Below are 27500 nucleotides of genomic sequence, written 5' to 3'. Positions count from 1 at the left end.
ATTGGTCAAAATGTTACTTTTCAACAGGGGTGTACTAATTATTGCTGTGCACTGTATATACAATTAAAATCAACACAAACATGACACTAATATAGTGTATCTACTGTGTGTGTGCATCCCACTGTATCTCAATGCCTGTCTCCCATCATCCCTGCAGTAGTACCCGCTCTACCCTGGCAACTGCAACCCTGGCGTTACAATGCGAACTTCGCCATGCCATGTGTCTGACTGCCATAATTGTACGGCATCTCCCTTTTTAAACGTTTTGTTATGCTTCGCTAATGGTTGGAGATTTCTGTTAACAAGCGACTGATGTTGAGTCTTTCTATCTTGCAGTCTTCATTATACCGCAAGGGAAATTGATGTGTGTGTGTGTGTGCATGTGTGTGTGTGTGTGTGTGTGTGTGTGTGTGTGTGTGTGTGTGTGTGTGTGTGCGTGTGTGTGTGCGTGTGTGTGTGTGCTGCAGCAGCAGCCCAACACCCAAAGACTTCAAAGCAGCCCTCTCTGCAAAATGAGCAGCCAACTCCCCATTAGATATTCGCACATCTCCTAGGATACGGCCGTCACGCACAATAGGGGCGAGATCCATGGAAGCCGACAGGGAGAGGCCAACCGGGTCAGTTTTCTGGGGTTCAGGGATCCCAGAATTGGGTCCCCATTACATTGTATGTATTGAAGAGGGGGACCTTTCATATGCCTTTGTCCCGGGCCCCAGCCGTAGCTGTCAGCGGCCTTGGCGAGATCGCTGCCTGAGTTATGAAAGCCCTCCTGCACACAATTAAGGCGTACAAGGGACAGGGGCAAGTGTCACCACCATAGTACGGGGCACAGATCTCAAACAGTCCCGGGTTCTATTGGGGTGGGGTGGGGTGGGGTGGGGTGTGTGTGTGTGTGTGTGTGTGTGTGTGAGAGAGAGAAATAGAGAGATAAGGTGTGGAGGGATGTTCGGACTCCACCTCACCAGAAAAACGGAGTGGTAGACACATTTACTGTACCACACACCCCCTCCCAAACATACACAAACACGGACATGCACATCCACGCACGCGGTGCGTACACACGTACACACACACACACATGCAGAGAGAGAGAGAGATAGAGAGAAACAGAAAAGAAAAGAAAACAGAAAAGAAAAGAAAAAAGGGAAGAAAAATACGAAAATGAACGAAGCCTGCTATTTAGAGTGTTTATAGACATGGGGGACATGCCCAGTTGATTTATTTAATGTACGGTATGTGTAATAGGATTATAGATTAGTATCATTGACAACAAACACAGAACAATGGAGGGAGAGAGAGAGAGAGAGGGAGAGATAGAGAGAGAGAGAGAGAGAGAGAGAGAGAGAGAGAGAGAGAGAGAGAGAGAGAGAGAGAGAATGACAAGTTGGAGAGTGAGGAATGGAGAGCGATAGAGCGAGGAAAGTGGATGTAGAGAGAGAAAGAAGGAGGGAGGAATGAAGACATGGGGATAAAAAGAGATAGAGAAGGATGGAGAGAGAGGAAGAGGGAGGAGAGTGGAGGGGGAGGCATCAGTGAGCACTGAGCCGCATGATGGTTCTTGCCAGAGCCATACAGAGGGGAGAGTTGCGCGATTGGAGGACCAGGAATAAAATTGCAGCCCCGCCTTTCAACGAGATCGAGGTCGTGCCTAAAGCAGGTGTCTGTCCATAGACTCAACATAGAACCACCACATTAAAAGACAAAAAAAAGGACTAACGAACTATACTGAGGGGTAATCACCACAAATATGTAAACCATCAACTGTCTCAGTAATGATAACCACAACAGTTTTACCATTTGTGATGTTTATCCGAAGATATTACTACGAACAGCAACTCTTGTCATATTCCCTGCATTGCATAGCATCGCATTTGCTGTGTGCTACGCCCACTTCTAGGCACTAACATTCGCAACGCTTAAGCAGTTCTGAGACCCTAAACAGCTAATTTTGCTAATGCGGAAGTCGGCCCTAGGACACAGTGGAGATTGCTCGACTCTCCCCTCTGTATGGCTCTGGTTCTTGCCAGTTCACTGCTGTCATAGCCCACTCTCTCTTTCTCTCTCTCTTTATTGCTCTCTCTATCATATACGCATTTGCCCTCTCTCTCTCTCTCTCTCTGTGTGTCTCAGTACAGCTCTCGCTCCCTCGTCATCTCTTGCTCTCCCACTCTCTCTCAGCTGATACAATCACCAAGACACCAAATGCCAGCGGAATGTCAAGCTTGCTTTTTAAAGAGACACACAGTTCCCAAACTGTCGCGTGCACACACACACACACACACACACACATCCCCATCCCTCCCAAAACATGCAAGCCACTGTCAGCTATCAGACTATCAAGGGGCATAGAGGGAGGAAGACAGACCTGGTGTACTGTAGGCTAGTATGTCCACTGGGACTTGATGACCAAGATTACATTTCATAACCGTTCATGTTAGCTTTCCATTATCCTACCTCCCGTCCTCCCCAGTGTTGTTGTGTCTGACCAAATCCCGCCCAAAATGCTCTCAAAAACCGCCAAAATGCACTAAATTCCGCCCAAATTCAACAAATTACATTGAATTCTATGGGCCCAAAACGGCTGAAAAAAGCGCCAAATGGTCAATTTTCCCCGTTTTTACCCGCAGACGCTTGTCAAAAGTAGCCCAATTGGGCGGGCACCCGCCCAATCTGGCAACACTGGTCCTCCCTTGTGCTTGTGGCCTCGTGATGACGCCGCAAGACGTCATTGACGACAGAAGTTTAATTCAATATCTCGCAAAAACGCAATTCAAAGGACGTTTTCTAATTTGGCATCAGAATCTTGAAAAGGCAAAATTCCCCCAAATGTTGTTGTGGCTATAGGCTGACAGTGTGCTAAACTTTATTCTTTTCTCCACAGAGGTGGGGTGTCAGCAAAAGCGTGGGGTCAAAAGCACAGGTGGACGAGTGTTAGGACTTCACCAGGGGCGTCAGCTGACTTAATACTACACAGGGACACAGTAGGGCACAGAAATATAATAAGAGCGTGCAAAGTGCGCAAGCAAAACATTTCCTTCGGTTATTTATTTTAAAAAGCTTGCAAATTAATTATATTATTGCAAGTAGTGCATGTGCACTATTTTGTGTGCATTCTGTAGATTACTCTGTATGCTAAACTTGAGCTAAATTCCAAGGTAGCAACTCATACCAGGGCACAGCGAACCAATACCCAGACACGTGTCCCTGGACTGCACCCCAAGATTGCATTTCCCTACCTTGCTCCTCCTGTGTTAGCTTTCTATTACCATCCCTGTAAGTCAAGGGAGCCAACAGGGGGAGACAAAAAGGTCTGTTTCCCAGGTGCAACATTGGGTCCTCATGACATTTGATTTATTGAGAAGAGGGCCCTATATCAGATGACTTTCTCCTGGGCCCAGCAAAAGCTGCCATTGGTCCTGCTTGTAGTAATCACTAGGTTTTCCGACCCTTTTCAACTCCACTGTAATATACACTAACATCTTTTCCAGAAAACAAACACATTGTGGTGAATGCCAAGCACGGGATGTGGCTGTCAGAAAAGCTTTTATCCTCTCCTGTCTCCTCTTCCTCCTGGGCCTGAGCAAGCTGTTAGTGCGGGAGAGTCCTCTATAGCATACCTCCTCTTCTGCCTCCTCATCTTCACCTGTATCCTCTTACTCCTCTCCTCTTCTCTTCTCTTCTCTCCTCTCCTCTTCTCTTCTCTTCTCTTCTCTTCTCTTCTCTTCTCTTCTCTTCTCTTCTCTTCTCTCCTCTCCTCTCCTGTCTCCTCTTCCTCTTGGGCTTGTGCAAGCTGTTAGTGGGGGAGACCCAACTAAAGCATCCCATCAGCATGCCGTCTGGTGGATTACAGACACCAAGCTCCATGATCCACTGTACACTACAGATGGCAGTTCACTACATTAGATCAATACCAGGTGGTAGGCTATGGGCCTGCCCTGCAGTGGACCTGAAGTGGGCCACAGGCACCCCAGACTCTGCTGGGTCTTGGTAATCCCCCTAAAACAGGGGCGCATGTCTCACTGGCCACTGTGGCAGGCAGCAATGGTTACAAACTAAAGAAGTGCTTGTTTTGTTCTTATTATCTTGATCCCTTTTTTTTTCTTTTTTTTTTTTTACTGTTTTTCCATACTATTAGGAATCATCATCATATACTCCATCATATGCATTTAAGAAATATATATTTTGATATATTTTAATAATATTTCAATCAAGTGTAAAGAAATCCCGCACACTGTCCATTCCACCAACAAACTTTAATATACTTTAATAAACTTTACCTGAAGAAGGTCGGATGACTGAAACGTTGTTTAAATGTTTGCTGGTGGAATGGACAGTGTGCAGGATTTCTTTACACTTGAATGACCACCCCACTGGGATAATATCCTACGCACCTGCCCAACTAAAGAGGTATGCAAAAGCATATTCTTGAAATGAAAAAAAAATATTAATTCTCCTCACGTTTATTCATAAGACCATCCCTCGCAGTGTTTTCTAGAAGCGTTGAGCTATACAATAAAGCTGTTGAGTAAACAATAAAAAAAGCGAGTGGAAGTTGGAAATGAAAACACACCCTGGGGAAATGTACCTGCACCTGAGACACGAGAGGATGAAACTGAAAGAGGAATGAAGGTACAGAAGTAAAGAGGGGGGTGCAGGTGGAGTGGAAGGGTGGAGGAAAAGAGAGAAACCGAAAGAGGAGTGGAGGTATAGAAGAAAAGATATAGGTATAAGAGGAGTGGAGTGATGGAAGAAAAGAGAGACACTGCAGGAGGAATGGAGAGTAAGAGATAAGGAGAGAGATTGAAGAGGAGTGGAGGGGATGTAGGAAAAGAGACACAGTAAGAGGAACGGAGGTGTGGTATGTTTGTGTGTGTGTGTGTGTGTAGGCCCAGGGTGCGATTTGCAGGGGGGGATGGAGGGGATTGTCCCCCCCTTCTGGTCTTGATATCGCCACTTTTTCTACATGATTTCATCACAGTTCAATGTAATTCCATTGATATTGCTTACAATCTGAAACATATCCCCCCTTCTGGTTTTCCAACAAATCGCACCCTGTGTAGGCCTATGTATGTATGTATGTTATGTATGTTTAGAGAAACACAAGGTGTTGGTGCACCCAGGAAGACTGCCCTTGGGAGAAGGAAGGCATCCAAGCTCTCTGAATGCAAGCCTTATTCCACCACAGTCATGTTTTGGAGAGCACCTAGCCAGGGAAACCAACTGGGGGGGGGGGGGGGGGGGGGGGGGGGGGGGGGGGGGGGGGGGGGGGGGGGGGGGGTGTTGGCCTGCATCTAGAACTTCAGCTCTCTTTTTATTGTTAGTTAATGTTATCACATTAGTCATTAGTCAATCTTGCTTGTATAATATATAACACCAGGGAATAATACAAGTAAAATAACATCTGCATAAATAAATAATCAAATAATAAATAAATAAATAAATCTGTATGTATTTACATGTGGACAAGTATTTCCCACAGGCTACAACTCCTATAGCTGTGCTTGGAGGGTACCCATTAGCCATATAGACTCAACATTCAGTTGAGTCTAGCACTGAAGAATAGGGATGCTATTTTTGTACTATTCTGCCCTACCCCCTAGTCTTAAGACTATTCATACACAGCACATGGCGGAGAGCTGGAGGAGTATATGCAAAATATATCATATTCTCTCAGGCAGCCAGCAAGTTGGGGTGGGTACAGACAAAGCAGCCCCTCCTGCATGCACAAAAAAAAACCAGCCATAGTCATTACAGAAATAGAGCAGCGCCAAATATCAATGCCTGCTCTTGAATGTCTCTGCGAGCCATTTGAAGGGATGGAGAATGAGCATTTTCAGAAATGCATTTCACATCCCGAGGTGCAGTCTAATGACGAGGTCTCAAATATAGCGAGGAGACGAAGTGCAGGAAACAGGCTGGGTATTATAAATCACATCTCCTCCGGTGATGTGGCAGCTCTCTCCTCTCCTTCTCCTCTCCTCTCCTCTCCTCTCCTCCTCCTCTATGCCACTTGCACTTTCGGAGTTCTATTCCCAATATAGACTGGATGTTTCTTTTCCTTTATTTTTTTCTAGACTTCTAGGTACAATTGCAGAGTGTCAAAAGATAGAAAAAGAAAAAAAAGGTGTGTTTGTGTGAGCGCGTGGCGTCAAAGAGATACAGACAGACATACAGAGAGAGAGAGAGGGATGGAAGAAAGGAGCGAGACAGAGAAAGGGGGAGAGAAAAAAGGAAAGGTTATATTTAGACGGAGGCAGTGCATCAGGTGCGATTGAAGAATCTTGCTCCCGAGAGGTGAGAGAGCTGTTTCCTCTGCTCTTGCTTGCAGTCTTTCTTTCATTATTTATTTATTTATTTACCGCCGCTCTAATACGTTGCCGACGACAGCATCTGAGGGCCAAAGATCACAGGGAGAGAGTGATGACGTACATGTACCTACCGTACATCCATTCCCACACTAACGAAGCCGTACATCCATTCCCACACTAACGAAGCCATACATCCATTCCCACACTAACGAAGCCATACATCCATTCCCACACTAACGAAGCCATACGTCCATTCCCACACTAACGAAGCCATACATCCATTCCCACACTAACGAAGCCATACATCCATTCTCACATGAAGGAAGGCCTGCCCCGTTCCCACATCATTGGGGCCGTTTAATGACTGAGGTGGTCTGAGGAGGCCATGGAGTGTACTCTGAGGGGGGCACGGAGTGTAAAAGGGAGACACATGCTGTCCAGCCCCACGTGGCATGCACGGAAAGGCAAGGTAAAGGTACCCAGACACCTGTCCCTATCGCCATTCAGACCTCCATATGGAAAGGATATTGTAAAATGAATGTGTAATGAATTTCATGATTTTTTTAAAAACATTATGGATTCTAAACTATTTTCATATGACAGTGACAATAGATATACGTTTTTTTTTTTTTTAATTTACTCCTTTTGGTGTTTTCTCATACAGAATGATTAGGTGAAACTAGAATAATAAATGAATAAAGTACAAATTGCACATGGCATTTACAGATGTGTATGATACAATTACTTTCTTTGTGTGCTTCATAAAAATATAATTAAAAACTACAAACATTATATGAAGCATACAAAGACAGTTATTGTATCATAGACATTATCTGTAAATGGCATGTACAATTTTGTACCTTAGACTAGTTTCACCTGATAATTCTGTATGAGGCCCATTTCAGGAGCAAATCACACATGGCACATTTTTTTTATATTAATAATTCTTATAATTCTTACAAGCATTAAGTACTATTTTTTCCCATATGGGCTGTCACAACCAGGCAAGCAAACTAGGCTATTGCCAAGAGCCCCAACCTGAAAAGGGGGGCCCTGGTAAAGACTGTTAATGTACTTGAATTTAAATAACAACAATGACAACTTAGTGAGTGACAGCACCTCCCTAAATTCAATGACCAAAAAGTGCATCATGCTGCTGCTATCAAAATCTCTTTTGAGGGAAGGCCTTCGCTTCCCCAATAGTCTGAAGAGGGGAAACGGGGGCCTCAAGTCCCTCTGTGCCTTGAAAATACCTTGAAATGGCCCTGCCTCCACTCACAGCCTCAAGCGGCACAGTAAGGCAGAGTAGGTACCCAGACATCCCTTCACCTTCCTCCACTGACACACCACAAATAGGTGACAGTGGAGACACCCATCCAGGACACCCATCCTTCTTCTCCTCACACACCCTCCAATGGCATGCACGGTAAGTCAGAATAGATACTGAGACAGCACTCCACCTTCCTCCACTCATACACCACAAATGAGATCATAGGACAGACGTGGGCAAACTCAGGCCCGGGGGCCACATGCGGCCTGCTCAGCCATTTCATGCGGCCCTCAGAGCCTTTCCAAGGAAAAAAAAATGCAGATTCATATGGTCACTCATTCTTAAAATGGCTACCTAAATCAAGGGTCTTGGTCTAGTGGTCTAGTCTACATTTAGTTACAATTAGTAGGAATGGCATAACTGGCAATGGTAATCATGTTGGCGTACACCATTTCTTATTATTAGCACAGACGAGTTGCCTACGACATCCGGCACTTTAGTCAACTTTCTAAACCCAATGCGGTCCTTGGGCCAAAATAATTGTCCCCCCCTGTCATAGGAGATAAGAGACAGTGGCGACACCAGCACACCCATACTTCCTCCACTCACAGCCCCAAGCGGTGTGCACGGGAAATCAGGGTAGATACTGCGGTCGGCAACCTGTACCAGAGAGAGTAGATAAGAGAGAGGTTCCATTGGCCCATTGTTTCCGGGTTCTACTGTTGCAAGGGGGAGGGGGGGAAATCCCCCTTTAGGCAGACCTAAGGACTGTTCTATTCATTGTAGGAGTATTATGACACGCCCCTTTAGGCAGACCGGAACCTGGTCACGTTAGGTGCCCATAGAAACCCATTATGTTGGCATATCTCTATATACTTAAAGAATCTCTGCCTGTACTCACCCCCCCACTCATAGCCCCAAGTGCTGGCCGATCCAAGATATTTGAGGGCCCTTGGCGAATAGAGACTTGGGGCTCTCGTCTTCTCTTCAAAGTATTGAAGAGGGGCTTCCTCAAGAGAAATGTCAATAGTGGTATCATTGCACCTGTTGGTCGCTGAATTTAGAGGGATGTTGCCACACTCACTACGCAGTGCAGTCATTTGAATACCACTACATCACCAGCTTTGGGGACCCAAAGCAATTGCCTAGTTTGCCTACATGGTTGTGGCAGGCCTGCCCAGAGTATACCACACCACTCCTACCTTGCTCCACTCACTCTGCTACAACCAGGACACAGGTTTCTCTATGCTTTTACAGCCACAATTGGGACACACTGTTATGGAATGGGGACAAAGGAGTGAAAAAGCATATTCCCCAGCCTCTTACACACGGAGCTCTTAAATAAGCACTAGGCTTACCTTCTAGCAAACTAGGATGCAGGTGGCAAAAGAAAAGACAAGAAAAGAAAGAAAGAAAGAAAGAAAGAAAGAAAGAAAGAAAGAAAGAAAGACAGAAAGAAAGAAAGAAAGAAAGAAAGAAAGAAAGAAAGAAAGAAAGAAAGGGGAAAAAATAAAGACGAAATGAACATATTGTCACGTTATTATACAATATGTAAATTAAAACAAATGTAAAAATAACATGAATTTCAGCAAAGCAGTCTGCTCTGCCTCCCTAGCCATACCACCCACTTCCTCATTTGGCTGCTGAACTGCTCCCTGCTGCAACACATGCTGCCTTATATCATGTCTTTCTCATCACACTCCTTTCTCTAGACTTGAGGGAATTTGATGTGGCTACACTCCTCTCTGCATCCCTAACTAAGACCCATGTGGATGCATGAGGCGAGGAGTACAGGCACAGGGGTAATGAATGACACACACAAACACACACACATCTGCCAATGATGGTCACACATGCGTAAACAGCACCCAATTGGGATGGGTATGAATCAGAGAGTGTATGGTATGAATGCATGTATGTATATAAAAACCAAAATGAAAGCCCAGCTGGGAAACACCAATTGTGACACAGTACTCCACAGCACACAAGTGTTCACTGCACACCATGAAATTGCATATATGCCTCACCCGTGCAAGGGGGCAGCACCCAGGGCGCTGGTTAATTACTCCCCCCACCAACCTGGTGGCTCGGAAGTCGAACCGGCAACCTTTGGGCTTCAAGACTGACGCCCTAACCGCTTACCTATGACTGCCCTATATGAGGCCATGTGTAATGGAGGAAATTGTGCACAAATCTGAGAATGATGGCCACACATTCCTGAACAACACTTAGGATTAGGGCTGGGTAAAATAATCGATTCAATCGATAATCGATCGATATCATTTCAAATTCACATTATCGATTCACAGGGCACAAAATCGATTTTTTGGTTCTTTTTCTTTTTGTTCTTTTTGTTTAATTTAGGTCTATGGAAAATACCCAGTAGGTATTAGTCAATTAGGCCTAGGCCTACTTATTACAAATTAGCAATCTGTTAACACTGTCAAGCCACAGCCCTTTGACATTTTTATATAAAAATAGGCAACAGCATCTTTTGGGGGAAATCCTGGCACCAAGAAGGGAACGGATTGAATCAATTCGGAATGAATCGAATCGAATCGAATTGAATCGTGATTAACCGATTCATAGCCCTAAGAATAGAAATCGAATCGATACAGGAACATGGCTGCGATACCCAGCCCTACTTAGGATGTACAGTACATGCTGTATGAGTGAATGAGTCATGTGTGTGCATGTTCTCATGTGAACAGCGGACAATTGGCGCCGTACAACAGCCTCCAGAGCTGGTGTGTGACTGTGGGAAGGTGTATATACAGGTAGTATGTGTATGTGTTTGTGCATTTTGAAAGCGCTTTGAGTCAACTGAATAGTTGTGATACGGCGCTATACAAATGCATGTTGTATTGTTGCCTATTGTATTGTATTGTATGGAGAGAAGTAACATATACGATCATTCACAAATCTGGAGGCGATGGCTACACATCCATACCCAACACTTAGGATATACAGTATGGACTGTATATGAGGCGATGTGTCATGGGGGATAAAACAATACAATACCAATCTGGCAATGGCGGTCACACACACAACTACACCACACATCTGGATGCACCGTGCGCATGTATGAGGTAATGCTTCATAGAGGGAAGTGAACAATCATACCCACATCCGGCGACGATGGCCACACATCCCTACGCAGTTACGCAGCAAGATATATATGTAGCCTATGTATATGAGGCATATGAGGTGTGCGGAATATTGTCTTTGAACCATTCGTTACATCCAACACACACACGTTCGAACAGATGCGAGCAAAAGCATCTTAAAAGGTGAAACGTCTCATGGGAAATATACAATAATGGACAAATCTGGCAGCAGTAGGGACACCTGATGTACCATGCAAGCTCATTCCACTTTTGGGCCAACTGTGGGCCGAGCCTGGGCCAGCACAGCGACTGCACAGAACTGCAGTCCATGGCAGCCAAGAGGGATGCTGCTTTAGCACCGTGAGCAAGCGCAACACAAACAGAGACCTTGGCGACACCCCACCGCCTCATAACTCCCTTCCTCCTGTGCTGTGATTACTCAATAAGCAGATAAATAGCCATGTGGCCTCCTGTGGCCACCTCAGACACTCTAATCTCTTGGAGCAGAAGGCAAGAGTGTCAGAAACATGCTATTTCAACAGCAGTCTGTCATTTTCAGGGTGATGATGAGCCACGCTGTGCTGTTAGTGAAGATGTGATTTTTGTGGAGAGGTGGACTGTGTAAAGGTAGCACAGTTCTCTCTGCCATGCAAGTCACACAATTGGATAACACTGTCTTGAAAACGGTTCAACACAGCCAAAGTGATACAACAGCCTATATGTTCACTACAGCATTGATAATATAAAGCCATCAGATTACTATTTTTTTTTCTAGTGTGTGGATAAATATTAACCCTCCACTTTATGGAGTTCCATTTCATCAAAATGGATGCTATGTCTCAGCCTACCTGCTCCTTCCAGAGAGGGATAAGTTCGCAAGCAGGCAGCTACTATCAGAATATGCTTCTTCTGTGCTGTCTCATAGCAACCTAAAAATAGCCCTGTCCCTATTAGGCGGTATGGCGCTAATGGCAGCAACAAGTTTTGGCCACCTAATTATGCGGTAAACACGTCACATGCGCACTATCAAATTCCTCAGACGATGACAACTATACATGCCTTATTGAAGCTTTTAAGCATTCGTGCACAAGTGTTGATTCTTATTATTGTCGGCTAGGTGAATATCCCATTTAATATGATTTCTAATGTAAAATGTATGTAGTTCTTGGATAACAAGTAGGCTAAGATAAGTTTTGATTTATGCAAAAATACCCACGGCACATGATTTTTCATTCGACACTGCGTAAAAACAATCGGAAAATCTGTATTGTGTTTGTAGCAGGCTTTTGAAGGAAAATATCAAATGGTAACATTTGGATTCAATATTAGACTTTAGTTCTGGCTATCTCAAACAGGTATCTTAATATTGTCATTTCACTAGGCCTACACTATCTCTGGCTTTCTGAGTATGTGGTTATTTGATAATTTTGCTCATTATCTGCCTTTTCCACCATTCCTACACCAATAGCCTGATATCCGAAAACTACGACCACTTTCTGCCATGACAAAGTATTTATTCTCTATCATGTCTTGTTATGCATTGCATTTGAACACAGATGTCTCACAGCCATCTCAGTGTCAGCAAGTAATTAAGTTATCTATCAATTAATGTGCGAAAAAAAAGAATTTCATATGGCGAGAACAGTTTTTATTTGTTTTCCCGTCAAAAATAGATATTACAGAGGTTCTCACCAGACACGGTTTATTTTGGTAGGTACTGACGTCAACGAGATGCACGTTTCATTCACTGAGCAAAAAAGCGAGAGGTTATTTATAACCCAAACGTCTTGGGGTTGTGGGTCTTGTGTGCGCAGCGAGGAATGCAGCGATTGGGCTCATCTCCGCTGCTGCGTCTCCATAACAGAAGCGAAGGTGCCCGCGCGCCATGGACCTCTAGAAAATAGAGCGCGACAGACCTGTTCTCCGCCAGAAGAAAAAAAAATGTGCTTTTGATCCATGGCATAACACCCGGAGATTTACATTTAAAGACCGCAAAACTATTTTAAACCTCGCTCAGAAATACCCATGGACAGTCTGAAAATGATAAATCTGCCTTCAAAGCAGGTAAGAAGACGATGAAATCATTTAAAGCATTTGAGATGCTATTCATCATCTTGTGCGTCTTCACAATCTCAATTGCCCAGGAGTCGTACAGCAGGACGTGGTTTTGATATAAACCAGTCAACAAAAGCATAATAACAATAATATCTGTATCAAATATTGTACGGTTTTGTAACTTTATAATAAATAAAAAAAATGCAGTCTTTACAGGCTGCAGAAGTAGATTCAAAAACGTGATTTGTTGCGACAGAATAAGACACATTGCTGTGAGGGATTGTTGAACACCATTAAAAGTGCATTCAGGTAGCGCGTCTGAAGTCTGAGGGCGCACGTTGCGTTCTCTCCAAAAGCGCATCAGATGTGAGTGAGACGAACGATTCTAATGGAGTATGTATTAAATGTACAGACCTTCAAGACATTACTTACATTTTTTGGTGCATAAATCTAAAGCTCTAAAGTGTCATCCTCTCATCTGGTGTCTGACCAAAGAAACACTAGGACAATTGAATCGCCACGTTTCCAAGACAAATGTATGAATATGATTAACAAAATTCAATGTTTTTTTGTTTATTCATAGTTGTGAATAATCTTCAATGCAGATGTTACCTCCTCTTCAAGTGAACACGTGGGGACTCCCAATAGATAACGTGCCTCAGAGCTGTCTCTGTGGTGATTTTTTCATCCATCTAATCACAAATCACATTGTTTGATGTTTTCTATCCCATTTTCAGTCTTCATGAGTCTCTCAACTTGTTACAAATAGTTCAAATTAAAAAAAAATAATTCTGGTACTGTTCGTACCTGTTCTACCTCAAGATGCCAAGCAAGTGCGCGCATCACATATAACATCGCCCCCTGGTGGAATTTCAATGGCATCATCAGATGCTTGATTTTCTATTCCTTTTTTCTTTAAAAAAAATCAAATCATATTATCATTATGAAGGGATAAAAACAAGACATCATTATTAGAAAATCTATACTCCTTTCTGTGTCATTCAGTCAGAGACTGAAAATCTGTATCCTGCATCAGATGAGATGGTGTGCAATGCATCAGTAGCATCAGGTTGTTATTCCATTGCAGGGCTGACTGAGGAGAGGTGAGGAGAGGAGAGGAGAAGCTGCTGTTTGGTCGGTGGGTGGTCTCAGTGGGCAACAGTCTGGGTGTGTGCATCTGATGGCCAACATGCTGGAGCTGCGTACCGACGGCAACTCCCTTCTGAAGGCTGTGTGGCTGCGCCGCCTGCGTCTCACCCGCCTGCTCCTGGAGGGCGGAGCCTACATCAACGAGAGCAACGACCGCGGCGAGACGCCCCTGATGGTGGCCTGCATGTCCCAGCACTGCGACAGCCAGAGCGTCACCAAGGCCAAACTAGTCAAGTACCTACTGGACAACAAGGCCGACCCCAACATCCAGGACAAGACGGGCAAGTCGGCGCTGATGCACGCGTGCAGCCACCGCGCGGGCCACGAGGTGGTGTCCCTGCTGCTGGGCAACGGGGCGGACCCCAGCCTGGAGGACCGCGGCGGCGCCTCGGCTCTCGTCTACGCCATCAACGCGGATGACAAAGAGGCCCTGAAGGTGCTGCTGGACGCCTGCAAGGCCAAGGGCAAGGAGGTCATCATCATCACCACGGACAAGTCGCGCTCCGGCACCAAGACCACCAAGCAATACCTGAACGTGCCGCCCTCGCCCGAGCTGGACGAGAGGGCCTCGCCCGCGCCGTGCGCCTCGCCCTCCGACATCGAGCTCAACCCACTACCCACGCCCTCGCCGAGCGAGGAGAAAGAGGAGGAGCTCAACACCGTCTTCCCTTTCCAGTCGCAGTGGAAGCCTAGTGGAGGAGGCCCCTCTAAAGGCCCCGTCTCCAACCCCAATGGTCCCACCGCCCCCACCTCCCCGCCACGCAGCAAGCCGGCCAATCCCAAACGAGCACGGTTGCCCCAGCTGAAGCGTCTGCAGTCGGAGCCCTGGGGGCTCATCGCTCCGTCTGTCCTGGCGGCCGCCAATGCAGCAACAGCGGCTCAGGAGGAGAGCAAACGAGGCAGCAGCTCTGACGATGACACCACCACCACCACCACCACCACCATGGTCTCGGCCATCAACGGACTGTCCATCTCCCGGCGCGCCACTCTGTCACGCCACAACAGTGTGGACGGGAAGGAGATCACGTTCCCCGCTGTTGCCGAGCAGCCATCCAAACTCACCACCTCCTCACTCACCATCGCATGTCCATGCCCTGCGTCGCCCCTGGCAACTGCCTCAGCATCCTACGAGCGCTCCCTGGCCCAGCACCAGCACCAGCACCAGCACCAGACCCTGGCACGCCGCAGCACCGTGCCCACCGAGCAGGAGCGGTCAGAAGGGGGCCAGAGCGCCTCGGCCAGCCTGCGGGACTCGGTGCATAGGAGGAGGCTGGGAAACGACCACTACGACTCCGATTCACAGCTGTACGCCCCAGCAGACAGCACTGGCAGCATGCTGGACTCGCCAAAGGTAATTCTATTTTTGTAATTAAAGTTTTTTTTTTAAAATGTAGGGCCTATATAAAAATGATACAAGGCTCATATGGTGCATTATAGAGAAAAACGAAAGTCAAAGAAAAAAGTGATGCTTTGACTATGAGGGCAATTGTTGTACCCTGTTGTCTGGTGCATTATGTAGACACTTGTATGTCCAAGTGGCAGTCTGAGACAATATGAAGTCTTTTTCACACTACAATCTGAATTAGGTCAGTCATGGGTAAGTGGCTACAGTTGTTGGGCTTGTAGCCTGTGGGTTGCAGCAGGTTCGATTAATCAATGCATTCATCCCTGTCTGAGGTGCCCTGAGCATGATGCCACACTGCTTGGGGGCACCTGTTGAGATCCTCTCTTGTACAGGTGATGCCTAGATGCAATGTTATTGCGTGCTGTGGTGTGCTGTGTGTCACAATGAATGTGTGTAACATACATGTAATCTTCTATCTTGACTGTTTAAGGTGCCGCTGGAGCGCCGGAAGCTCAACACATCTCCGCTGGCGATGGCGATGCTGACAAGCTCTCGCGAGTCCCTTGACAGCAACGCCAGCACCTCGTCCCCCTGCACCACCCGCCGACGTGCCCCCGGCCTCCTTGAGAGGCGCGGCTCCGGCACACTGCTGCTGGACCACATCTCCCACACCCGCCCGGGACACCTCCCCCCCCTCAACGTCAACCCCAACCCCCCCATCCCCGATATTGGAGCCAGCACCAGCAGCAAACCCTCCTCCCCGCTAGCGGCGTGTTTCCGGTCGCTCGGTGGGGGTCCGCCGCAGCAGCAGCAGCCCGTGGCGCCCAGCTCGCCAAAGAGAGGAGGCGGCAGCGGCGGGCTGAAGGGGAAGAAGAAGCTGATCAGGAGGCACTCTATGCAAGTGGAGCAGATGAAGCAACTGTATGACTTTGAGGAGGTCACCCAGTAAGGTCACGTCTAAAACGTTCAATACGGTACTCCAGGATAAAGTCGTGGAAAAGATGTGTCGCCAATGCAACAAAGTGGAATCAAGTCGGGTCTCCTAAATGGGCTTTCCATTTAACTCCATTCATTCTCCTAGTCTCCAAAAGGGACATGGCTGACATAGGATTGCAGGGTAGAGCCTTACATCATATGGATCCTGGAAGAAACAGCTTATGAAACATCTCTATATTGTTAATCATCTCTGGTGAGGTAACCTTACATTGTTATTACACTTCACTTGGACGCTTTTGTCCAAAGCGACTTAAGTTATACATTTCGATACAGGGGCATTGGTTGCAGTCACTGGAGCTTTTGTGTGGTTACTGTAGGTGCCTTGTTCAAGGGCCCACTTCAGTCAGCAGGTAGTGGTTCCTACTGGGATGGAATTAAAATCGGCAACCTTCTGAACCTATGAGGTCAACTACTTAAACATAGGCCACCGCTACTGACTGACAGCAAGGCCTCTCCTGTCCTTCTCCTCTCCTCCAGGCTCTGACAAGTTACAAGAGCTGCGGTACAAGCACATTCGGTCAAACAAGGTTTGAGTTGGCCCTGCCATGGCCTAACAGTAGGGTACTGGGTTGCTACGCCGGCGACCCGAGTTCATTTCCGGCTGGAGTCGTTTGACGGTCCTTCTCCGTCTCTCTCTCTCCCCCTACTTGTTTCCTGTCCCTGTCCTATCGTAGATAAAGCACAAAAGTCCCCAAAACTCTTAAGTTTTCTGAAATCTACTTTCCCTTTAGCTCCCACTGACCCCTGAGCGAGGTCGGTCTAGAGAGAACCAAAAAAAGAAGAAGAAGAGGAAGAGAGTTTGAAGGAGGGAATAAATTGTCTTTTTTTTCTTCTCACGTAGCAGCTGCCTGTGGATAAGAAACTGGCCCTAATCTGTCAGACTGAAGCACATATAACCCAGATTGGGCTCAGGCTTGGTCTGAAGTCTGCAGATATGTATGTAGGCTATTTCTGGGCCTAGAACTCAAGACAACTGCACCGACGAAACAAGAGCTAAAAAGAAAAGCTGCTAGCTAGGTTTTTTCACTCACCCTACACACATACTGTGCATCCACAAATAAGATGTTGTTTATTTAGCTGTATTCTATCCATGCACATCAGCTCCAGTATTGTTCTAGGGAGGTTATGTACCAGACAGGACTGCGCTCCCTGCACTTGTAGCTTACCAGACACAGCTGAAGTTCCGTGTGGATTCATGTGGTTGACACAGACATATGATGTGTTAGTTACTGACTGTAGTCTGAGATAACCATGTTCTGTGTGCGCCTTACAAGGAAGCCACATCAACTAGCCAATCCACACAATATCAATGAAAACAGGAAGGAAAAAACAGACAGCCATAGCACAAACCACAAAAACATTTGAATGTACATATAGGCACAATATAGAGAACTACTTAACTTCTGTGTTTGGAGACATACAAAACAACACAAAAGTTTAGGACATTATGTGATAGCTAACATATTTAGGCTGAACCAAAGAGAAAGAAAAAAGGGAGCAAGGAATACAGAAACATGATTTATTATCTTAGATAAATACAACATTTTACAAAGAGATGGCCTGGAAGACAGGAAGACTAGTGAATATCGAGTTGTCAATTTCTATGTACAAATACTTCATGTCTTGTGGTTTTAGAATATAGCAGGAAATGTCACACTTTTCCACTAATATTTTCAAACTCAGATAAAGAAGGTACAACTTTTAAAACAAGTTCTTCGACAAAGTCTTCAGAATAGCGTTGAACTTGTTGCTGATTATTGTACCAAGATGATCACATTCATGCAGCTTATATAAGAAAACGACAGTCTGACCCATGTGGGTCATTCAACGTATTGGATCTGATATGTCCCTTTTGCCCTCTGGTGGTGAAACTCTTGTGTCGAGTTATCGGCTGAATGTCTGTAGCAATTTAGTACATTAGTGCCTTCTGGTCGTTTTGTTATTGTTTTTCGACAGGGTGATGATGGTTCAATGTAGTTTACGGTTTAAAGCATACCGCTTGTGTTTCACGGAAAAGAGGCAAACAATGAACACACGCACAGTGTATATGTGTAAAAACAAACTACCACCAACAGGAAGTTGTTGATTCTGCATTAACTGTATCAAGCGCACACTTTGAAGGTTAGCTGGCTAACTTCTTCAAACAGCTTGGAGAAATGTCTTTTGTTGTTCAGTTGTGAAAAGATAAGACTTTAAAAAGAAAATACAAACGTATTTAGTTGTTGGTCTGCAATTTCACACTTCAAAGATTTTTGACACACTGAAAGACAGCTATTCTACTTAGTTTAAAGAAGCCATTTGATCTGAGCTAACTAGCAATTACTGCACCCATTTTGAAGGCATGCCTTTCTGAACGAATTTAGCACTTTAACACCCCATGATGATAAACATCAACAACAATGTTTTTATTCATCAAAACGGACAAACAGGCTGAGTTTATTTGGGAAGTAGCAAATGATGACGCACAAAAAAAAGAAAGAGAGACAGAGAGCAGTTACAGGGTTTCTGCAAAAGGTCATGGTCTACTTACTAAGGCATTTATTAGCCAACAAGCTAAATTATATCAGACATCCTAAATCGAATCATTAACTTCTTATTTAGAAATAGTCCCTCTGTCACACACACACACACACACACACACACACACACACACACACACACACACACACACACACACACACACACACACACACACACACACACACACACACACACACACACACACAGACAGACAGACAGACAGACAGACGTGCGCGCTACATAGAAAACGCAATTTGCGATTGATGCGCCAATCAAACTTACATTAGAACGGATCCAAAACCAGTCGCACACTGACATGCCAGTGAAAAAATATGGCTTCCACGTGACTTGACTGTGAGACATTCAACTGGTTGTTTGACTCATGTTTACATCATATGATGCATAGTATTTTTGTATGTAGTAGCCTGTATATTTTGAATAAATGTCTGTAACATTACAGCTGTGCTGTTTGTTGTGTTGTACCAGTATGATGTACATTGCTCTGAGGCATGTTCTAAGACCACTGTTGCTAGCCAGACAGCAGGTCAGCTGGCTGGCAATGGCCAATCACAGAGCAACAGAAGCATAAAAAAAACAAAATCTAACATGGTAAGTATGGTGCTTGGGAAAAAACAAACCCTAAACAATTGGCTGGAGTTGGAGAGGCCAGATTGGGGTGTAATGGATTAAAGCCACCCCCAGTGGGAGATCTGCTTGACGGCTGTACCTCAGGAGAGTCCCACCATGGAGGCGCTGAGGTCCCATAGTCTCCTGGCCGCCTCGTCATCCTGCCCCTGAGGAGCTGCCGGCTTCTGCTTACAATCACTGGAGACAGAGGGGAGGAAGGGAGAGAGGAGTTAGGAGAGTACGGATATGGAAACGGGGATGGGGTGTTTTGGAATGCTAGGGGATTTGGAATGGTGGGGAGACATGGGATGTAGGGAGGGAAGTGTGTAGTAGGTGACTTGGAAGGAGGAGTGGGTGGTTTGCAAGGGGGTGATTTGGATGGGGATAGGTGACGTACAAGGAGAGGTGGGTGCAGTTGATTTGGAACACGGGATAGGTGATTTGGAATGGGGAAGATATGGAATGACAGGTGGATGGCTTGGAATGGAAAGCAGTGGGAATATTTGGAATGGAAGAGAATCATATTTTATTCATATTTTATTTGGAAAGGGGGATTTGTGATTTGGAGTGAGAAGTGGGGGGACGATATGGAGTGAGAGGTGGGAGATTTGGAAAGCAGTGGAGGATTTGTAAAGAGTGGTGGGTGTGGGTGAAATGAAAGGGGGAGAATGTGGAAACAGAGGTGGGCGAAAAAGATTTGGAGAGGGGTAAGATACAGTGCAAAGCAATAGTGAGTACACCCCTTGTGAAAAATAACATTTTGAACAATATTTCAATAGAGCACAAGTCATTTCCACCATGTGCATAGAGCAAGTTAAATATAACCTCTATCGAGCTTAAAACAGAAAAGTAAGGTTTCATAATATAACTTAAATGTAAATGTATTTTTCCATTTTTGTAAAATCAAAAGTGAGCTAAAACTGCGCTAAGGGACTCCATTCATTCTCAGTCTCAGGACTCAAAAGGTCTCCTAACCGAAGGTCTCCTAAAGGGGCATTCACCTGACATCACATGGATCCCGGAAAAGTACGAGCCTCCTGTTTTACCTGTTTTATTGTATATTCACTCATAGGCTGTTCTCCACAGCAATACCAATAACCAATTATACTGCAAATTATTATATCACACATTTATTATACAACTCATTCATAAGCTCCTCACCTGTAGTAAAGCCCTGTCTCGTTGGCCAGCCCTTCATCCACGGCACAGTGGAGGGTAGTCTGGGCTCCCTCGGTGGGGGTCTTAATGAGCAACAGCAGGGGTTGGTACACCACCCGCTTCCACAGGGCCAGCTTTGGCCAAAAGTGACGGCCCAGCTCCGTGTGGATGATGCCTGGGTGCAGACTGTACACCGTCACACCAGAGCCTGGGAGAGGGAGAGGGTGGGTGTGTGTGTGCGTGTGGATGGGGAGTGAATGTGTGTGTTGGGGTGGTGTGCGTATGCGTGCGTGTGTGTGTGTGCCATGTGAGTGTGCCGTGCATGTGTGTGTGCGCCGTGTGTGTGTGTGTGTGTGCGTGTAAGTGGTAAGTGCGTGTGGGAGGAAGAAAATAACAGTAAAATGTCATCCAACCTGGTTTGACATGGGGTGGGATGAAGGCGAGCCATCCTGATCCCCCAGAGGGCCACAGCTAGCCCCCAGCACCAGACAGCACTAACCGATAAGGAGGGGCAAATGGGGGAGCACTGTGCGCCACACGCGCACACGCACACACACACACACACACACACACACACACACACACACACACACACACACACAAGAGCACTTTACGCCACAGACACACAAGCACTGTATGCCACACACACACACACACACACACACACACACACACACACACACACACACACACACATACACACACACAAACACACACACACATGCACACGCATGCACGCACGCACACACACAATGAGACAATGAGGAGGGGAAATGTCAGTCTGCAGGCCTAATGGATGGCAGATAAGGTGAACCAAATGTCATACATTCAGGATAGGAGCATGTGTGGATAGATATAGCTATTGACATCACCAAAAAGTGCAGCAAAAAAGTGTACTTAATACATCCATCACAGACCCAGACACACAAATGTGCATACAGACACACAGACATCTGTGTAAGCTAACACACAGACACACACTATGGTCACATACAAACACAATTTTTATACCGGTAATATAGTTGCAAATATGGACAGTACACAGTAAGTTTACAGCTTAATGCATCCAACCTTTTCGTCTTCTTCGATGCACAGACAGACCTCAATATATCGGCAAGTATATATAATTGCTGTTAGGGCTGGGACATTAATGCATTAATTTCGATTAATTAATCACACAAAAATGAACGCGATTAAAAAAAATTACTCATTTTAATCGCACTATAATATAGCCAGAATAGTTCTGGATTATACCAGTGGATGGCAATATTATGCCTGATGGTAAACAGCCTGCTGATATTGAGAAGAGTTCTCTCTTCTTTTAAAAATAAACAACATTTTTAGATTAAGCTTATTTATTGTCATTATTCAAAATCCATGTGATTTTTTTTTTTTTTACTGTCAGATATTTAAATGCGATTAAAATGTGATTAATTCGATTAATTAATTTCAAAGCCTATATATTAATTAAATTATATATAAATTAAAAATTGTAATCAAGTCCCAGCCCTAATTGCTGTGTATAATATAGTTGTATAAAGCCAATATAGTATGTATGTAACAATGTCTCCAACCTTGCAGTCTCTTGGCTAGTTCTCTGGAGAAGAGGACGTTGGCCAGCTTGCTCTGCTTATAGGCTTTCTGAGGAGTGTAGTCTTTGTCCAGGTTGATATCATCAAAGTAAATCTCAGCTGGTGATAAGAGAAAGCACAGGTGTTAAAAACAGCTTCAAACAAAACAATTAAACACTTCCAAGGCACACTTTCACAACACAGAAATCCTTGATATAAATGCAAAGTAGATCTGTCAGACTTTTCACAACAGAAGCAAACTCTCAAAAAAGTGGAGCTAATTCCAGACATGCCTACACCAGATTATGAAAGCAGTAAAAAACAAACAATAAACAAATTCAACAAAAAAATTATTATTATTATGTTTATCAGTGGATTCAGATAAGTTTTGACACCTCTATTCTATTTCAAGGGAGATCTGGGGGACTCTCTCACCAAAATTCTTTCAGCATTTTTCACCAATATGCCAATAATTTCCCACTTCCATCGACCAAGTGACCATCTAACTCGCAACTCTAGTGTTGGTTTACATAGTCCAGACTAGAACCAACTACATACACCTCTCTCATAAGCGACGGCACGTTTACAATGTGGCCAGATGCTGATTTAACTTGGACTGGAACCATTTTTGTAACCAAACGTATTAACACATCACTTGGATAGCCCTTTTTAAAAAAATATGCATTAAAAGTCTATCATTGTACTGGCGTAAACTTCTCTCTCTCTCTCTCTCTCTCTCTCTCTCTCTCTCTCTCGCTCTCGCTCTCGCTCTCTCTCTCTCTCTCTCTCTCTCTCTCTCTCTCTCTCTCGCTCTCTCTCGCTCGCTCTCGCTCTCTCTCTCTCTCTCGCTCTCGCTCTCGCTCTCTCTCTCTCTCTCTCTCTCGCTCTCTCTCGCTCTCTCTCTCTCTCTCTCTCTCTCTCTCTCTCTCTCTCTCTCACACACCTCTCTCGTGAGCCAGGCTGGACACGTTGACTATGCGGCTGGGTGATGATTTCTTCAACAGGTCCAGCAGGCAGTTAGTCAGTAGGAAATGGCCGAGGTGATTGACTCCAAACTGCATCTCAAAGCCATCCTCCGTCTGCCACTTCGGGCAGCTCATGATGCCTGTGGACAGATGAGATAAACAAGAGAGCTCATGACATCTGTGGATAGATGACACAACCAGGACAGCTTAACATCTGTGGATAAATGACACTATCAGCATAGCTTAACATCTGTGGTGGATATATGAGACAAAACAGGGTTAAAAGAACTACATAATGCACTAAACTCTCTATGCACTATTAACCAATCAATCAATCAATCAATCAATCAATCAAAAAGTCAATCAATGCGCGCGTCTGCCTTTGAATAAGTCCTTATCAACATGAAAAGATGAAAATGAGTTATTTTTCTGTCGTCATGACTTCAACTGAACAGCACAGTGAATTTTCACAATTGAAATTGTGTGCACCTGCATTGTAACTGCATTTGCTTTGAGAGAGAGAGAAATCCTCTATTGTTAAAGTACAGTATGTCCGTCACAGTGATAATGCACCTCTCCCTCCCAACCATTCCCTGTCATCTCTACACTGTCACTATCAAATAGAGGCATACGACAGACCAAAAATCTCTCTCTTGCTCTCTCTCTATGAAACAAACTACATTTGCTATTATGAGCTACATTTGCTTATTCTTCCCCATGTGTTTGTGTGCATTATATATCATGCTATTGTGCTTTAACAGAGGAAAACACAATTTGAGAAGTCTGTTTTCCTTTTAAAAAAAAGTCATAAGAAGAGGATTCTGCTGCCTCCTGGTGGCAAAAGTGTACCTACACAAGACACTTTCATTCAAAGCTAGTCAGAATACAAAAGAGGACATACAGTAAATAAGCTAGAAATAATAAGTGGACGAGTGGTTGAGCAAAAGCACAACAAGGTTAGTGCAGTCAGGGTGCAGGAAAGTGATGGTGATGAGTAGTAAGGTTAGTTTAACTATGAAAGGAAACTTGATACATTACATTAGGCTTAGGGAATGTTTGTTATTTATTGTCGGGTCACTGGAGGAAAATAGGGGACGGTCATGCCATTTTTTTCTTTGTTGAGGGGAGAGTCAGCTAACATTTTTTTATCTAAAGGAGAGGGTCATTCAAAAATGTTTGGCCCATTTTAAAAAATCATTCCAAAGTAGCCTACCTTGTTTGTATATGTTTCGATGTAACATAATCCTAAGACACGCCTCCCCTTTTACTAAAATTGATCTGCCCATCACGCACCCCCCTCCACACACACACACACCTTGTTGTGTCTAAAAACATTTGTCAGTAAATCTACAGAAATACCCAACGCCTTTGTGCCTTTAGTGTTCAAGATCAAATTCCAACATTCATTTAACAGCAATGTTGGTCAATCAACATTTGTCAAAAGAAGAGTCATGCATTTCTTTGACGATGTCGTGGAGAGGGTCGTCAAAGTTTTGAAGTTCCCTAGGAGAGGGTCATGCAAAATTTGATGACCACTGGTGAAATTCCTGCGAAGACCTCGTCCCTTAGCGGTCATTTTTATCCGAAGGTCCAGCTATCCATACTTAAGTTTTTACAGTCCCTGGAGCAATGTGGGGTTAGTTGCCTTGCTCAAGAGCACTTCTGTCATGGTTGGGGATGCAGCGCAAGATAAGGGAGAGGATGTAGGGACAGGTAAGGCCGGGTGAGTGAGGTTTCAGGCATTCACCTGCATTGTTGATGAGGATATCTAGCCGCTCTTCTGTCTCCAGGATGTCCTTGGCCAGCTGCCTGACGGACTGTAGAGAGGCCAGATCCAGCTTTTTTACCACCACGTTCCCGTTCCCACTCCGCTCCCGGATGTCCTCCGCCGCCAGGGTCGCTCTGCCCAGATCCCTACAGGCCAGTATCACACGCGCACCTGGGACAATATCAACAGAGATTCTTTAAGTATATAGAGATATGCCAATGTAATAGGTTGCTATGGGCACCTAACGTGACCAGGTTCCGGTCTGCCTAAAGGGGCGTGTCATAATTAGGGATGCACCGATACACATTTTTTCACTTCCGATCCGATCCCGATATCTAAATTTGGATATCTGCCGATACCGATACTACTCCGATCCAATACCAAAACCTCATATATGCATGAATTTCAACTTGAGGTAGGCCCAAGATGACTATTTGGTCAGAAAAGGAAGTCAGAAGAACAGGAAACCAATTCATAAGTGAAAGTATCAAGTAAAAAAGTAACAATCCCATCCTGAAAACTAATATGCAAGTGTTATGACTTCAAATTAACATTACACCTGGCTCAATATCAGTCCTTTGAAAATTCCGATACTTTGGGAAAATTCCGATCCGATCCGATCTCTGAAAATATGTTGATATCTGAACCCGATACCGATACACCGATACCGATATCCCATCCCTAGTCATAATACTCATTGAATAGAACAGTCCTTAGGTCTGCCTAGGTCTGCCTAAAGGGGGATTTCCCCCCCTCCCCCTTGCAATAATAGAACCCGGAAACAATGGGCCAATGGAACCTCTCTCTCTACTCTCTCTGATATCAACATGGCATTAGGGCTACAAGTCTGCACCTAACAAGGCACCAACAAATCAAATACATCAATAATACATTAAACAGCTGACTTGACTTAATAGTAAAAATAATAATAATACAAATTATTACTACTACTACTATTACTACTATTATTGTTGAGAGTGAAGCAGAGCATTGGAATTTGCAATAATAACAACGATACACATAGGCAATAAAAGGTAGGCAAATGTGTGCGCTTTCATTTAAATTCAAAATGAAGCAGCATGTTCTCTCTCTCTCTCTCTCTCTCTCTCTCTCTCTCTCTCTATTTCTCTCTCTCTCTCTCTCTCTCTCTCTCTCTAAGCATATCTCATGAATTATTTGCGAAGAAAGTAAAGAAAAACTAAAAAGGTAAACAAGCAAAACAGTAACGCCAATGAGTAGCGTGATGGGTCAGCATCTCACCTCTCCCTGCCAGGTCAACAGCAGTCTCCTTCCCGATGCCCGTGTTGGCCCCTGTGATGAGGACCGTCTTGCCATCCAGCCTGGCAGAGCTCACACACGCCCCTCCCGCCATCCACCTACGCAGAGCATACAGACCCAGCCCTGCCGCCCGGCCAGGACACTCTTACCAAAGAGGGTGGAGTAATAAAGAGGCTTCAAAACACGCCCACCGAATGAAAAAGTGTGTGCTCAAGTTGCGTTGTCCCCTATTTCTTCTTCTATTTTTGAGGTGTTTGGAAGAGAAGTGCGCTACCGCCATCTACAGCGCTTAGAGGACTCCATTTATTCTCAACCTTTGGACTCCAAAGGTCTCCTAAACGAAGGTCTCCTAAAGGGGCGTTCACCCGACAGAAAGTGGATACCAGAAAAGAACTGAAATGACTTATCTCTGTCTATAAGATCTCTGGCTCTTACCATTCACATGCCCACACTACAACACATGGGCATCAGCTTCACACACACTGTCAGCCATTTACCTGGCGCAGAGCAGGCCCAGGACAGGTCTGTATGCTAATTACAGTAATAAATGGTAATTAATGGTGTTTTACACAAGACACCGGCCTTGGCCTTAATGGCAGTTTATTGACTTTATTTACACAGTAGGCATAGACCTAGTTGCCATGCCCTCACTCATAGATATTATGTCCTACAGACAGGATGAAATGATAACTTGATGTGATGGATGTCAGTGCAGAGGTTAAGTCTCAACCTAAAATATCAGACAGTAAACATCTGAAGTTTTTTGTTTAACTCTTATTGTGGGAAATCAACTAACTTGTAGCAATTGAATAAGCAACTGGGGAATACCAAGTAGCCTATGGCAAAGAGCATGTAGTCCTAGCCTACTCCCAATATTCTGACCAACCATAGGCCTACAGTAGTAAGTAAAAGAATGCACTGTCATCATGGGATATCAAATGTGGGTTTGCATAATCTTACATAATGTATCCAGAACACAGTTTGAGCCGCATATGAGATCAATTACCTGTGATGGTAACAACTGTTATTCCAGTTGAATGGTTCGCTACAAAGGTCCGTACTGCTCTGGTAAAGTTCTGCATGTTGCCAGAATTTCAGCTGTGGGGAGAAAAAAAAACAAGCTGGTGTTCTTTCCAGTATTTTAGGGTAATCTGTTGACAGTCGTGCAGTTTTGATGCAGCTGCAATGATTCTAACATTAGCCTTCCACTGTTGTCAGTCGTAACGATACAGTGCGTAAACCATGACCATACTGACATAAACACCGCACACTACGTTGTCAGCCCAGATAACGCGCTCTTATCAAAAGCACAGCCGTCTCTCCGATTAGGGGTCATGACCGTGATGTAACTACAAAAACAGAAGAGGCAAAAGGGGCTAAACA

At 44.8% G+C, this 27500-nt stretch overlaps 2 protein-coding genes across 2 annotated transcripts; one reads left to right on the top strand and one right to left on the bottom strand.

Moving 5' to 3' along the window:
- The first annotated feature begins 13880 nt into the window (after positions 1 to 13880).
- Positions 13881 to 16464, top strand: ankrd34c (ankyrin repeat domain 34C). The gene is made up of 2 exons (XM_063197509.1): positions 13881 to 15240; positions 15725 to 16464. Exons 1-2 carry the CDS (start codon positions 13921 to 13923, stop codon positions 16181 to 16183), a joined length of 1779 nt encoding a protein of 592 aa, XP_063053579.1. The 5' UTR covers positions 13881 to 13920; the 3' UTR covers positions 16184 to 16464.
- A 1269-nt stretch (positions 16465 to 17733) lies between these two features.
- LOC134447838 (retinol dehydrogenase 13-like) lies at positions 17734 to 27494 on the bottom strand. Its single transcript, XM_063197510.1, has 7 exons — positions 27124 to 27494; positions 26100 to 26240; positions 24819 to 25010; positions 23050 to 23211; positions 22110 to 22226; positions 20539 to 20743; positions 17734 to 19575 (listed from the first exon to the last, which is right to left on the bottom strand). The coding sequence occupies exons 1-7, from the start codon at positions 27197 to 27199 to the stop codon at positions 19479 to 19481; spliced, it is 990 nt and encodes a 329-aa protein (XP_063053580.1). The 5' UTR covers positions 27200 to 27494; the 3' UTR covers positions 17734 to 19478.
- Positions 27495 to 27500: the final 6 nt, after the last annotated feature.

The sequence above is a fragment of the Engraulis encrasicolus genome, chromosome 4 (genome assembly GCF_034702125.1).
Source record: "Engraulis encrasicolus isolate BLACKSEA-1 chromosome 4, IST_EnEncr_1.0, whole genome shotgun sequence".
NCBI classification, from domain to species: Eukaryota; Metazoa; Chordata; class Actinopteri; order Clupeiformes; family Engraulidae; genus Engraulis; species Engraulis encrasicolus.
Note: the sequence above shows the minus strand (reverse complement) of the source record. Positions and strands in the feature narration are given on the sequence as shown.

Coding starts and splice junctions, on each gene's coding strand:
- ankrd34c (XM_063197509.1), top strand. CDS start 13,921: ATGGCCAACATGCTGGAGCTGCGTACCGACGGCAACTCCCTTCTGAAG. Junction 15,241..15,724: donor GCATGCTGGACTCGCCAAAG/GTAATTCTATTT, acceptor TGACTGTTTAAG/GTGCCGCTGGAGCGCCGGAA.
- LOC134447838 (XM_063197510.1), bottom strand. CDS start 27,199: ATGCAGAACTTTACCAGAGCAGTACGGACCTTTGTAGCGAACCATTCA. Junction 23,212..24,818: donor TATCCTCATCAACAATGCAG/GTGAATGCCTGA, acceptor ATCTGTCCACAG/GCATCATGAGCTGCCCGAAG. Junction 22,227..23,049: donor CAGCCTGGCTCACGAGAGAG/GTGTGTGAGAGA, acceptor TCTTATCACCAG/CTGAGATTTACTTTGATGAT.